We start from the raw sequence: 14,597 nt of genomic DNA, 5'->3' as shown, positions 1-14,597 counted from the left end.
ACAGCATATCTGTGGTATATTCAGAGAGCAACTGACCCCTTAGACAGGATTCTCTGTAAGCACAATATAGGACCATATTTGTAACATGCACTAAGGTAGAGCAACTTTTTGGACCAACTAAAGATCGGATACCCAAATTACAACACATCCTGGTTTCTACAAGATTCCATGCACTTACGGTGAAGTTTACAATGGACAGATGCCATGATCAGTATGGTATCCACACACATCAAGGAACATGACAGATGAATTCGACTTAACCAACCGGATAGGTCAACATTAGCAGATCATGGCTCGTCACCCAGCCACGACATCATGTTAAAAAATATTGAAGTACTGGCTCCAGTGAAACACAATGGTTCTAGGATAGTAGAGATGCAATAGAAATATGAAAATATCTTCATAATTTTTCGTAGCTTGGTTCTGGTGATTGCTTCACTGCAGTACAGAGAGCACATACTAACAAACAGTGCTATTTTGGTCGTGAATTGTGTGGATGAAGATTGACATAGATTAATTAAAACATACACATTTTTCATAATTTTTGTGTAATTTTTTCCACACAGTGTAGCCTGAAAAGAACAAGTGTATAATTTCACACCATGTAAGCTTCAGTTATACAATTCAAATGTTGCCTTATTTTAATGAAATTATATTTAACTTTCATTATGGTGTTTAATAACAAGAAGAAAGAAGACATTTTATGGACTTGAATTTTACTATTATATACGTGTTCTGTATTAACGGAGTGGAATGGCTGCGTATCTTAATGCACTACGGCTATGGAGCCAAGCTCTACATTCGGGAAGAGGAGTGGGTTTGAACCGCTCCATCCACTGTCCTGAGGACTAAAGGGATTGGAATAATTTATCAAGGGTAATGTTCGATAAATTTCCAAATTCTTTAACAATATTTAAGAAAAGGCTAAGGTAAACAACTGAAAGGAATGACTGACTGAAGGCCATCCAGCCATAAAAACATGCCATGTAATTTCATCTCACCTCATCGACAACCCTATCAGGAAAAAGGAAAGGGAAAGGGTGGACATACATTCAAACATGTTCTTTGTTAAAATAACATAACAATGTTATCACTTACCTGTCTGTCAGATGCTAATGCTTCATATGCTTTCTTTATAAGATTCCAGTTGGCACGCCCCAAAGTAAGTGCGACCGCGGGTATACTGAAGGCACAATAATGAGTAATTTCATTGTCTGTATTTTGCACTTGTGAGGGGTGTGTCATGGAAACAAAGTGATCAATTAACAGTTGAGGCACAATATCTTGACTTGGTGGGTTAGTAGAAAGAGGTATAGCTTGAAGAGTTTCCTCCGAAGTCATCAACAACTCTGATGCAAATGGGTCCTCTGTTGGGTCGTAGGTCTTGAAGCGGATCATTTTGACATCAGCTGCAGAAATATATACAATTAAATTAGACACATTGTGCCATGCAAATAGCCAATTCCTGAGAAAATATTGCTGAAGATAGCACTGTTTGCAGCTTTCGGAATTTTACATCTATTTTTTCTAGTCTGGCAGTACGGTACACTTCCAAGTCTTAGGGTCAGGACTATATGTAGATTAAAGCTCAGTTTTATGGCTGAAGGCCCTTTCTGATGCCAACTGTATGTGGAAGGATATATTCACAATTACATGTGCCTGTGGTGGTTGATATAGTGATGTGTAAATGAAGAGATGCATGGTAAGAAACACAAAAGCCTAGTCCTCAATAAAGATGAATTAACTACATGAAGCTAAACTGCCCCACTTAGCTAAAAATTGATCCTGGATTCCTCTGAACTGAAAGCTACTACGCCAACCATTCAGTCAAGGAGCAACAGCAAACTAGTCTTAACCTTCCCAGTGTTAGTATTTTACCAGAGTTTTCTTCTTTATCTTAAAGAAAATTTTCAAAACATGCTTTTTTTTTTTTTGGGAATAATGTTCATAAAGACATTTTAAAAGAGAAAATGAATACAAAATATGAATCAGTTCAGGAAGGGAAGCATAAGCATGATATTTACAGTCACCAAATTCAGTCTGCAAATCAATCCCTTTCGCTCTTCAATAAAACCACACTTTTATATCACTCAACAACTGACAAAAAAAAAGCTATAAAAAACACACAATATAACACTAACTTTATGATGAGTGAGGTTCATATTGTAGGTTATCAGTTCTATTCTTTGCTGTGATAATCTATGAAACACCCCATTGGTTGAAGACATGACTTGTCTATGCAGGTCTTGCAGTAGCGAATGGTCTCTCTTCATTGCTTTCTACTGATACAAACAATACACCTGACAGAGCCCTTTTCCTCCTTCCCCATATAGTGAGGTATTCCATTTAGTCTTATGTCCTCTGGCCTCTTCTGGAGGTATCCCTCATTTTCTCACAGCCATATCCCCCATTTTCCTCAGGCAATTTGCAAATAGTCACAACACCATGAATTCACAGTAAGCATGATGTGACAGTGGGTTTCCTCTGGGGGTGGATTTGCAAGGACTTGTAAATAATGCAGGAGTTAATAATGCATACTTCTACTAACCAAAAGAAGAGTTTTCTCCACCAAACTAGTGTCCTGTATATAAACTGGTGATCTAATATCAAGTGATCACTTCGATCTACACTTACTTGTATTTCACTCTGCTCAGATCCCACGGAGCAACTACTACTGGTTTCTCAGTAGATGCTGTCAGCTTTATATTTCATACTCAGCATTAATACAACCGTCTTGTCCTTCCATGTTGAACCCTTCCTGTAGGCTTTGACCTCTCCCTTCTTCACCTTTTCAGTTTCCTTTTTCTGTAGTTCTGCTGGCATCCCTTTCCTTGTAGGCATGACACTGCCGGTAAGAATAAAACCCATTTTTCTCAACTTGGTTGCTAATCGAGGACTTATATCATTATAAACATTGACACCTCTGGGTGGTTGTTTAATGTCTTTTACAAGTGAATGAGAAAGGTACAAAATTACTTGAGAGGTTTTCAGTAGGTTGCTTCTAGGAATAACAATGGATTTAGGCAAAATATGCTAAAAATGAATACAAATAAGCTGCCTCACTGTTAGATAGGGCAAAGACCTCGAGAAAAAATTTCACAGGTTTATTGGGGTTATAAATTTTGAAGGAGACAACGTCCTCAAACTTGACAGTGCTCTCATCTACTGCAACATTTTTCAGGAGTGTAGAACATTGTACTGCTTTATGAAATATATTCTAGCAGTGGCCTTACGTTACGATCTCCGTGTTCTGTGTCACCTTAGCAATCACCATGGTTTAGATGCAAGCTCAAGAATAACACATGAATTTATTACAAGAGAAAACATTTCCAAAAAGTAGCATCTGCTTGTGCCACTCCTTTATAAAATAATCCTTTATATCACATCTAAGATATAGATTCATATTTATAAATATATCCAGAAGGGCCTCAACATCACTGACTTCAATGTTCCAATTCTTGTACCAGAAATGTGGTGATGTTTGTGTTGCAATTTTCGTATCACCATATAGGTTAGTTTCATTTTGTACGTGTGTTACCATTTCATCACCAAGAAAAAGGTTGAAGTAATCTATAGGTGGTGTATCAGCATCAAACTTGCTTGGAAGATTTATGAAATGATGAGTAGTTACACTGAAAGGCAATATGTAAAAAGGTCCAGGATCATACTTAGAAACATCACAAAAAGCAGGCATAATTTGGAATACTGCACCTTTAATTGCATCACTACTGCCCCCAACTCCATTAATTTCACTGTCACTTGATATTGAACCCACAGTCTCTTCAGTACTGTCTTCAAAATCACTGTAATCACTGATTCATCTATAAACCTTGAAATTGTAGCCACATCTTCGTCGTATGAGCCTGTCATTTCACCGTTTATTTACATCAGCTGATACTGTCAAACTCAAGTAACTATCAAGCCAATCCTGAAAAATATATATGAAATTATTTATGTAGTCATTTCAGGTTCCAGGCGCGTTCATAAGTATTATCCAATACCTTCCTGCTACCTATCATAATTATCTGTAAACTTATGGTAGCCTAAGGAACTTCAGGTGAATGACCCGCTAGAGTCATTATGTTGTGGAATATATCGTAAACGACACACAAGAAAGAAGTGTTGGCGCAGAACATTCTGGAAAATACATGGGAAGTGTTAGGCTTCAAAAATTTATTTTGTATTTGATATTGGCCTGGCACTACACTTCTACAGCAGGGAGTTGTAGATAATTACTTATAAGGTCTGGCTCCTTGGCTGAATGGCCAGCATTGTGGCCTTCAATTCAGAGGGCTCCAGGTTTGATTCCCAGCCACATTGAGGATTTTAATCTTAAATGGTTAATTCCCTTGGCAAGGGGACTGGGCATCTGTGCTATCCCCAACATCCCTGCAACTCATTCATCACACAAAACACTATTCTCCACCACAATAACAAGCAGTTTCCCATACAAGGCAGATATGACCCACCCTTGTTGCAAGGTCTGCCTTACGATGCAAAGGCTGCACCCAGCTAGCAAGAGCAATGCAAAAGTATTACGGGTTATACCTGGTGGTCCAACCGTCCTTGCGATCTAGGTTTTATGCACTGTCAAAGGGTAGAGAAAGGTCAACCTATTCAATATCATTAGATTAATGCTGTTACTAGTTACGACCTTGCTACATTACGTCATCTTCAGCCATGATCAAAATTGGAAATAGCAGGCATATATATGAACACCAATAAAATATTACAACTGGTATGCCTTAATTTGTATTATATAATGTTGAGAACACACTTAAGCCCAGCCCAAACTGGTGATGTTATACACATGTCTGAAGTCCAATGGGGTAATGATATCTTGTCTTCATTGGTAAGTGAAGTCTTAATCTAAAACAGTGTGGATGAAATGTCAGATTACACAGTTTTTTTTAAAAAAGGAATTAAAATAACACATTAAAAATGTTGTTACTGGTGTTGTTGGACTATACCATTGTCCTTATAATAAACCATTATTCTTGAGCCTTGAATTGACCTTGGAGCTGATTTTTTTTGTTTTTACAAATTTTCATTTATTCTTCCATATAATCAATACATAGTTTAAATCATCAAATACCGTATTTCACGGCATAATCGTCGCCACCGCGTAATCGTCGCATCCTTTATTTTCAATACAAAAATCGGACTTTAAACCTTTAATTACATAATCATCGCACGTCCAAATTTTGTTCACTAATCTGGTTAAAAGGTAAATGGAACTGCAACGTAAGTTGCACATGAATGCGCAATTTAAATACGTGTATGGTTTATGGGCAATTTGGCAACACAGTCACGTTTGCGACATGTTGCACAACGTATAAATAAATAATACCGGTATATGTACAACGCATGGCTTACCGGTAGGCTATCGGCAGTTTGACAACGTGGTCGCGAGACAGTGTACTATTTATTCACCACCTACATATTATGAGTTCCCATTTGAAATACGTAAGGCTGTAAGTTATCGCTTATCGGCAACGTCGCCAGGAAATACCGGCTAGGTAGGTTGAATGGACCTCGAACCAGCCCTCAGATACAGGTAAAATTCCCTGACCCGGCCGTGAATTGAACCCGAGGCCTCCGTGTAAGAGGCAAGCACGCTACCCCTACACCATGGGGCCGGGTCCTGTGTTATTGCGCACGAAGTGAAATCCAAGACGATAACGCAGATTTCCACGGAATTATTCAGCCGAATTATTTACGATGTCTCAGTTGTCATCGCTAGACTCTTATCTTACTACTACGTCATAAGTGTCCGGGCATGGGATGAAAACTTTTATCCAAGCAGTCAAGATAATTATTATCCAATGCTATTAAAGTTTTATTTTATAAACTCGTCAGTAATGTAATGTAAAATCATCAATAACTGGGAAGAAATATTAACCTAATTACCGTATGTTTAAAAGAAATTGAAAAAAATGAATGTTTGTTACTGACGTCTCAGAATACAGTCAACTATACAGTAGATCTACACCGCGCTAGCTAGAGCTCCGGTTTGCGAGCTTTGCGCAAGCGCAGTAGTGTGTCACAACCAACGAGCTAAACTGATAAATTGTTGCATGCTTCCTTGCTGCCTAACAGTATTGGCTGCTCTGGAATGGACAGATCACAGATGCATTTATTTGTTTCAGATTTACGTGATTACTGTAGACACGTGTGCGTGAGAATTTAAGTTTTTAATTTGTGTTTTGGGTGTTTGCAGAAATAATTTGTTTTAATAGTGAACAATTACGGAAAGTCATTTATATCGCAAAACATTAACGTGTGAAGCATTTATAAGCGATTATTGGTAAATATAGAAACTATTCTGCGGGCTTCAAGCTAAGAGTAATTGCCTTCGCTGAACAGCACGGGAACAGAGCTGCAGAAAGAAAATTTTCTGTGAGTGAAAAGTTGGTGCGTAACTGGCGGAAAGTAAAAAACAAGCTAAAAAGCACAAACACTTCTAGATGCGCGTTTAGAGGTCCTAAAACAGGGAAGTTTCCTATAATTGACGAAGAAGTGTTTAGGTACATCAGTGAAATACGTAACAATGGCTGCAGTGTATCATATGAAATGTTACAAATTAAGGGACAGGAGGTAGCGCGCAAACACAACATACCGGTAACTCAGTTTAAGGCGACTCGTGGGTGGATTAAGGGGTTCATGCGACGACACAATCTGTCAGTGCGAAGGAGAACAACACTAAGCCAAAAGTTGCCTGCTGATTACACAGACAAGATTGTAAATTTTCACCGATTTGTCATACGTTTGCGCAAGGAAACTTCGTACTTGCTTTCTCAAATCGGTAATGCCGATCAGACTCCAATCTTTTTTGATATGCCTCGCAACAGCACTATTGCGCTAAAAGGATCACAGAGTGTATTAATGAAAACCAGCGGTAGTGAGAAGTTGCGATGCACGGCAATGCTAGCCATTACAGCTGACGGGAGAAAGTTGCCGCCTTACATCATTTTCAAGAGGAAAACGATGCCTAAGAATATACAGTTTCCCCGTGGAATTCATGTACGAGTGCAACCAAAGGGTTGGATGGACGTAGAACTCATGCTGGACTGGGTTAAAACTGTGTGGAATAGAAGACCTGGTGCACTACTAAAACAACCAGCTCTGCTTGTTTTAGATAGTTTCCGAGGTCACCTCGTGAACGAAGTGAAGTAAATTCTCACTACAAATAAGACACGACAGATAGTCATTCCTGGTGGCCTAACATCTGCTTTGCAGCCACTAGACGTATGTGTTAATAAACCCTTTAAAGACCACTTACGTCGATTTTACAACGAGTGGATGATGAGCGGCGATCAGCAATTGACGCCCGCCGGAAATATCAGGCGTCCACCCTTGGACTTGTTATGCTCGTGGGTGAAGAAGAGTTGGGATCTTATACCACCTGAACTAGTCTTCCAAGAGCTTCAAAAGGACTGGGATTTCGAATGCACTAGACGGTTCCGAAGTGGCAGGGAGACGAAGAATCTGATACTGGTATTAACAGAGGCGAGGACGGCGCATCAGATAGCGAAACCTGCGATAGCGACACCTAAGATTTGGAATAAATTGCGTACCGGTAAGTCCGCATTTCACAACAAAGCGATAATTTTTTGTAAGTGTAATATTTTAACTTTAATACTCAAATTAATGACAAATTAACTTAATATGTTCATTTTTATTTTCAGGTTGGAAAAACGTTCGCCGAATTGTTGCGAAAAATTATGAATTTTGTTTTAGACTATTTTAATTATTTTGATGTATAAACGCGAGTATTACGTGCATCTTAAATTTGTATCAAATACAATTTAGTTATAAATACATTTTTTGAGTAATACAAATACTGGTATTAAATATTCATCGTATAATGGTCGCACCCTACAATTTTTTTCGAAAATTTTGGTATAAAAAGTGCGACAATTATGCCGTGAAATACGGTAGTACTAGTTTCAGCTGTTCATACAGCCATCCTCAGCTATTAACCACAAATTATTAGGACACAGTATCATTAAAATCAAATGGGGTTGAATCTCATAAGTTAAGATAAAAAAAAATACAAAAACAAATTACACATATATATACACATTTGAAATGTTCAAACATTTAACACATAAGAGTAATGGCCTTGTGGATTTGAGTTCCAAAATGAGACTATAGTTGGTCACACAATTCATGTAACTTGACATCTAAAGATAATTCAGTGTAGCTGCATTCAAATCAACACCAAGTATTTTGTTTTTAATATTTTGTAATCTTATTGCATGCACGCAGGTACTTCATCATTTTTTTTTAAATTTCGTGTGGCTATTTCTAGCCGGGTGCAGCCCTTGTAAGGCAGACCCTCCGATGAGGGTGGGCGGCATCTGCCATGTGTAGGTAACTGCGTGTTAGTGTGGTGGAGGATAGTGTATGTGTGGTGTGTGAGTTGCAGGGATGTTGGGGACAGCACAAACACCCAGCCCCCGAGCCAATGGAATTAACCAATTAAGGTTAAAATCCCCGACCCGGCCGGGAATCGAACCCGGGACCCTCTGAACCGAAGGCCAGTACGCTGACCATTCAGCCAGCGAGTCGGACACTTCATCATTTATGTGGTTGTTGTGAACCCATTCGATTCACAAATTATACCTGAACGAATAGAATATACGAGTAACTTTTCATATTGGGGTAAAGGGGACTAGTACCAAAATTAATAAAAGATAACATTAATCTAACAGTATTGAACAGGTGGACCTTTCTCTACTCTTTGATAGCGATCAATTGTCAACACGGACCATAATTAAATTCATAACTTACGACGTGTTTTATGCGACCCGCCATGTTTACTACAATTCTGAAATCTGTCTCTCTCCTGAAACAAGGGAAATATAATGAGATGTGTGGTTATGGACTTGAATACAGCAGGAATTGTGAGTGCCGCTATTAATTCATTATGGGTACTCCTGTAAAATGAGCAAGATATGAAGATCATGTACCTTACAACAGGAGATGCACACACAGACCAGGTATTATATAGGCTGGGAACTGCCCACTGCATATGAAGCCTCACAATAGCTCACTTGGCAGGGGCATGGTCGGAGATATGATGGTGGACAATGTTCGAGGGTATGGAGATTCGAATGCCATAGAAGTAATTGTTTTCTTAGCGCCAAGTGCCTGGGATGTGGCAAAGTTGCATACTTAATAGTTTCCACAGACTGATTCGTTTATTTGGCCCTGAGAAAGACCATTGGCATTGTGGCAAATGGTATGGAGCAGGGCTGGAAGAGGCTAGGAAACGTGACAGGATTTCAGTTACCTACATTGTTTAATGCAGCACCTTCTTGAATTGACTACGTTTGTGTTTGATACAGTAGTTTCACGTGGTGCAGGTCATAGTATCTGACACCCATGATGACGAGGTAGGGAGAGGGTGAAATCCAGTGTCAGCAAATAGCCTGCTCCTGTAAATAACACCAAGGGGTGTGCTCAAGGCTGAACATTCCCATCCGATGGACGAATCACCATCAACAGCGCCCACTCCATATGAGCACCGAGCAGAGGTTTGGAATTGAATCTAGGCTTTTGGCGCCCTATCTAGTAATTAGAAAATGTATATCACCACCTGTACTTCCCTACCAGACATTTTAATGGTGACTTTTTTCCCCACCAATGGGAATCAAACTGGCTAAGCATGGTGTAAGATTGTAAAAATTGAATGCCTTAACATTGATGGCCACGAGCCCGAGCTTTAAAAATCTATTGAAGTACTACTGTTGAAGGGACAATACATGAATTTTCTTGTTAATTGGTGCACACTTCAATCAGCTGTTTAAATGTATTAAAACACATTTTTATTCGTTTATAACTAATGTAAAATTATTACAAACAAGACGTTCTCCAGAAGTGACATGTCTTCGTCTCAGGTAAATACAACCCGGTATAAGGAACAAAGAATTTGATCATCTTTCCGTTAATCTGCTGACATATGAAATGGATATCTTCATCATAGCTCTGCAATGAGTGACCACACAAAGGCAAAAATGGTATGGTGTGTATTTGGGTGGTCTACTGTTCAACTTCTGTGCATCACTGTTTGGGGATATTTGTTGTACAGCAGCTTAAAATATGTAGTTTCCAGGAACACTTGTGTTGTTCAGTACACTATACTCATTCTTCAAAAAAACTTGCTAGTTAAGTTATCCCACCAGAAATTAGACATTCCATGATTTCTATCCAACAGTAAGAAATATAATAGAGAATGTTTCACAAGAGGTTTGCATGAACTTTAAATGCTGTCAGTATTGTATCTTTGTATACGGGGTTATTTTCTGGCAGAGAGTTCAATATAATCTCAGAGTTTCCAAATTGAATGAATATAATATAATGACATTCAGGAATTCCATACTGATACTTACTTGTACCGTCTTTCGGTCGGATCCTCAGAACAGCTTTCTGTATACCCGAGCTTACGATTGTGGTACTCTCGGAACCCTGCTTATTTGTGTCAGTCACCATTGCCATACTAGCAGAACAAATCTGAGCCTGATGATAGGGTGGATTATTCGTGCTGCTGTCTTCAAAGGATCCATGTTCTAATCGCGTAGCCAGGTTGTCCAACTCATTCTAAAATAGCAACAGCATTATGGTCAGCAACAATGGGTAATTTGATGAAGATAGCATATTACTCCTTCAATCATTCTGAAACGGGCTTAAAATAATACATAAACATTCAACCGAAACAGTTTACATTATTCTGAAGACTTATGAAGATGAATATCTTGATCCTAGCTCTTCAATGACTGGCCACATTAAGATGGAAACTCCATCCTGGTACAGTTTGCATTTGGGTGGTTTTATGCTAAACCAAAACTAAGTCGCATTTTTGTAAAACATACCTAATGACACCGAACAAAATCTTAAAGCAAGCTCCTTCTTATATCAGAGAGAACTGTTGAGTATGTATACTCTGAATGTAAAATAAAGAGATTTTTTTTTTTGCAAGAGGTAGGCCATGCTTCACATTCCTAAGTGAACTAATGAAAGAAATTGGCTTGAATTAATTATTTTAACCATAACAGTCAATTATCTTAGGTCCGTACTGACTCAAAATTAATTCCACATTCATTTATTCAAACACCTTTAAATATATAGTCAAGGTCTGGTTGATTTTTTCAAGTGTTTGACAGGCAGCTTTTTTCATCAAGAGAAAGATTGCAAAGGACCACGAAGTAATTAATGATTGAGAGGGTCAACAGTAGGAGCTGCTAATACTCATCTTTCGACGCATTAAGTTACAATTTTTTATACAAACTCTTTCAACAAAAAACTGTATTGTGTATTTTGTTTTGTAACAATATTCTGAGATTAGAGTTAGATGTTTAAATTTTTAAATTTATTTAATGTTTTTCTTAAATCACTTAACCAAGAAAGTTCAACAATTATTACAAATGTTTATAATTATTTTAATGTGCCAATATAATTGGTCCATTATTGGACATTAATGAGTTAAGCATAATTAAGAATTGTGATTTTATGATGTAACAAGTACAAGAGAATGCTAGTGATTACTATGCCGCTGAAGAAGAGTTCTTGAAACATGTACGGCCACTACTAATATAACAGACTGGTAATAGTATTGACAAGGTGGCACCACATATTTAAAGGTATTTAAATAAATTAATGTGTTTTAAATAAATAAATGTGTAAGAAATTGGCCTGTTCTCTTTTCTTTTGCCTAGACTGTATTCTATGTTTGATCAGTTATCCCTTGTATTATTCTATGCATTGATAGAAGTACAATGTCAATACACACACTTAAAATAATGGGAAATATGAACATTTGTTTTTACATTTCTTTTACGTCACACCGACACAGATAGGTTTTATGACAATGACAGAATAGGAAAGTGCTAGGAGCGGGAAGGAAGTGACCATGGCCTTAATTTTAAGGAGAAAGTAATCAGAGAATGGAGAAAAGATTTGGCAGCAAATAAGATCCAAAGTGAAGTACAAGTAGGCTGCACAATCACTAGAATCACATTTCAAAGCCTGGCCTTTGTTCCCAACAGCAGTGAAGCAAATAGAACTATAAAACGTAGCTGCTAAGAATGGCCCGAGGACAAAAGACATCATACACGGACTCAGTTTAAAAGGGACCCTATCTGCAAGATCATAATGGCATATGGGAAGCATCCAGAAGACTGAGAAATTTAAGTACCTGGGTAAGAGACTTACTCCCAAAGGCAATGAAAAACAATTACTAGGGGAAAAAGCAAGGAGGATGGAGATATCTTTTAAACTGTGCCATGACACTTACAGGTCCAGACTGATCTCCTCCCAGGCAAAACTGAGAGACTACTGTACAGCAGTCAGGCTAGAAATGCCTCTACGCTGCAGATACATTAGCCAAAACAAAAGATCCCACCCATCCCACAAAATAAGTTTCTCAGGGAAATTCTAGGACCCAAGGCAGTATTGGAGGGTTTTACATTCCATCCAAGTTCCAATAGGGAACTGTATCAGAGAACAGAGAACATTATCACCAGAATGATGAAGACAAGGCTGACCTTTAAAGGACAAAGATAATGAACCCAGATAATGGGCGTATAGAATACTTGCTCTTCAGGAAAAATCGAAATCTCTTCCCCAATGGCTTAAAGAAGTGCACAAAGATTTAAAGGCAGGAGGCATAAACCCCGAAGAAATTTCAGAGAGAATCATCTTCAGGAAAAAAGTTGCACACGTGAGAGAGAATCCAGACACACATCTTGCTAAACAGCACAACATCTCGGCGGAAGAGCAACAAAAGAGAAAAATGAAATTGAAGAACCTTTGGGTACAATGTAATGAAAAAGTTGGAAGCTTCCAACAGAAAAATGGCAGGTAGCTTGTGTAACCATAGCTTGCTGTACTGATGTACTAATAATATGAACGGTAAGGTAAGTTATGCACCAAAGGGTCTGTACTTAACAACACCCTTTCATTTTGCTGCTCCTTCTCTCCTCCTCTTTCAATATTTCTATAGGAGCTGTAGTTGAAATTTGGAAAGCTGGTCATCACTTTCAATAGAATTTTGGTATTATAGTATTTAATGGACAGATGTTGGATATTACCAATACATATTCACCTGTTTCATTGATGCTCCCTGCTCTGTCACATGACTATAAAATTGTTGCTTTGTACTTCACATGATAGAAGTAGTTAACAACAGTGTAGCAATTGTCCAGACATAATTAATTACATTTATCAACAATATACTACAAAACTCCAAAGGGGGAAAATAAAATAAAGGAAGCAAAATAACATTTCCATTGCGTTGGTAGTTCCATTGTTGGACACGCTTGTGAATGGTCGGCTTTTGAGAGTGCTCTTGTATTATCGTAGTGATAAAGTAGTTAAAACCTACTGAAATTGTTTAATTTTGAGTGTGTGTGATCCATTTAGTGCTTGTCGGTAGAAATTGAGAGCAGTAATATTTATTTGAATTTTATAAGCTATAAAATCCTATGTTGCTACGATAATGGAGAGGATACTGGAAAGTAGGATAAGGTTGAGGGTTGAGAATCAGATACTGGAAAATCAGTTTGGTTTCAGACATGGAAGGTCAACAATAGAGCCCATATTCATTATGAGACAGCTTATAGAAAAGCAATGGGAGTACGGGAATGATATGGTGATGACATTCATCGACATTGAAAAGGCATATGACAGTGTCCCCAGGACTAAAGTTTGGGACAGTCTGGTGCAAAAAGGAATTGGACAGGGATTAATAAAAATGATCATAGCAATGTACAAGGAATGTTGTAGTTGCGTGCAAACACAAGTTTGTTCAAAATAACTAGTGGGCTGAGGCAGGGAAGTGTTCTGTCACCAATCCTGTTTACAATAGTAATGGATGACATCATGAGAACAGCAAAAGCAGAATATGGAGGGAGAGAAATGAACATGTTGTTATTTGCAGATGATATTGTGATTTGGGGAGAAGACGACAGGAAGGTTCCAGAACAGTTGGATGTGGTGAATGGGAAAATAGAAGAATGTGGGTTGAAAATAAGTGTAGAGAAGAGTAAAACCCTTGTTATGACTAGAGGGGAGAAAGAAGGGAAAGGTCAAATTAGACTTGCAGACAAGCCCCTGGAAGTGGTGGAAACATTTAAATACCTGGGGAGTGAATTAATGGAGAATGCTCGACTGGATGCTGAAATTAGTAAGAGGATTCAAGCTGGAAGCTGTGTCTATCATAGTGTAAGAAACATGTTATGGGACAAAGATGTGCCAATGGAAGCAAAGGAAACTATGTAAAAGATGTATTACGTACCCATAACTACTTACGGGGCAGAAACTTGGACAATGACAAAGAAGGATGAGAGTCGAATACAGGCAGCCAAAATGAAGTTCTTGAGGAGTATGACACAGAAGAGTAGAAGAGAGAAAATAAGGAACGAGAAAATCCGGGAAGAAATTGGAGTGGAAAAAATGAATGATAGAATTGAGAAGAGCCGGCTAAGATGGTTTGGGCACATAAAGCGAACGAGTGATGAAAGAATGCCAAAAAAGGTGATGGAAATGCAAATGCAACGAAGGAGAGGCCGTGGACGACCACGATCGAGATGGAC

The 14,597-nt window shown here is 38.3% G+C and overlaps 1 protein-coding gene across 6 annotated transcripts in view; it reads right to left on the bottom strand.

The window, feature by feature from the left end:
- LOC136864144 (serine/threonine-protein phosphatase 4 regulatory subunit 1) overlaps positions 1–14,597 on the bottom strand; it is a 1,196,145-nt gene that overhangs the window by 83,468 nt on the left and 1,098,080 nt on the right. For all 6 annotated transcript variants that reach the window (XM_068226182.1, XM_068226183.1, XM_067140780.2 and 3 more), the window contains 2 exons: positions 10,398–10,605; positions 1,099–1,409 (listed from right to left, as the gene is read on the bottom strand). In XM_068226182.1, the coding sequence (XP_068082283.1) occupies positions 1,099–1,409; positions 10,398–10,605 (519 nt within the window). The remainder of the gene's footprint in view (positions 1–1,098; positions 1,410–10,397; positions 10,606–14,597) is intronic.

This window comes from Anabrus simplex, chromosome 2, assembly GCF_040414725.1.
Source record: "Anabrus simplex isolate iqAnaSimp1 chromosome 2, ASM4041472v1, whole genome shotgun sequence".
Lineage (NCBI taxonomy): Eukaryota > Metazoa > Arthropoda > Insecta > Orthoptera > Tettigoniidae > Anabrus > Anabrus simplex.
Note: the sequence above shows the minus strand (reverse complement) of the source record. Positions and strands in the feature narration are given on the sequence as shown.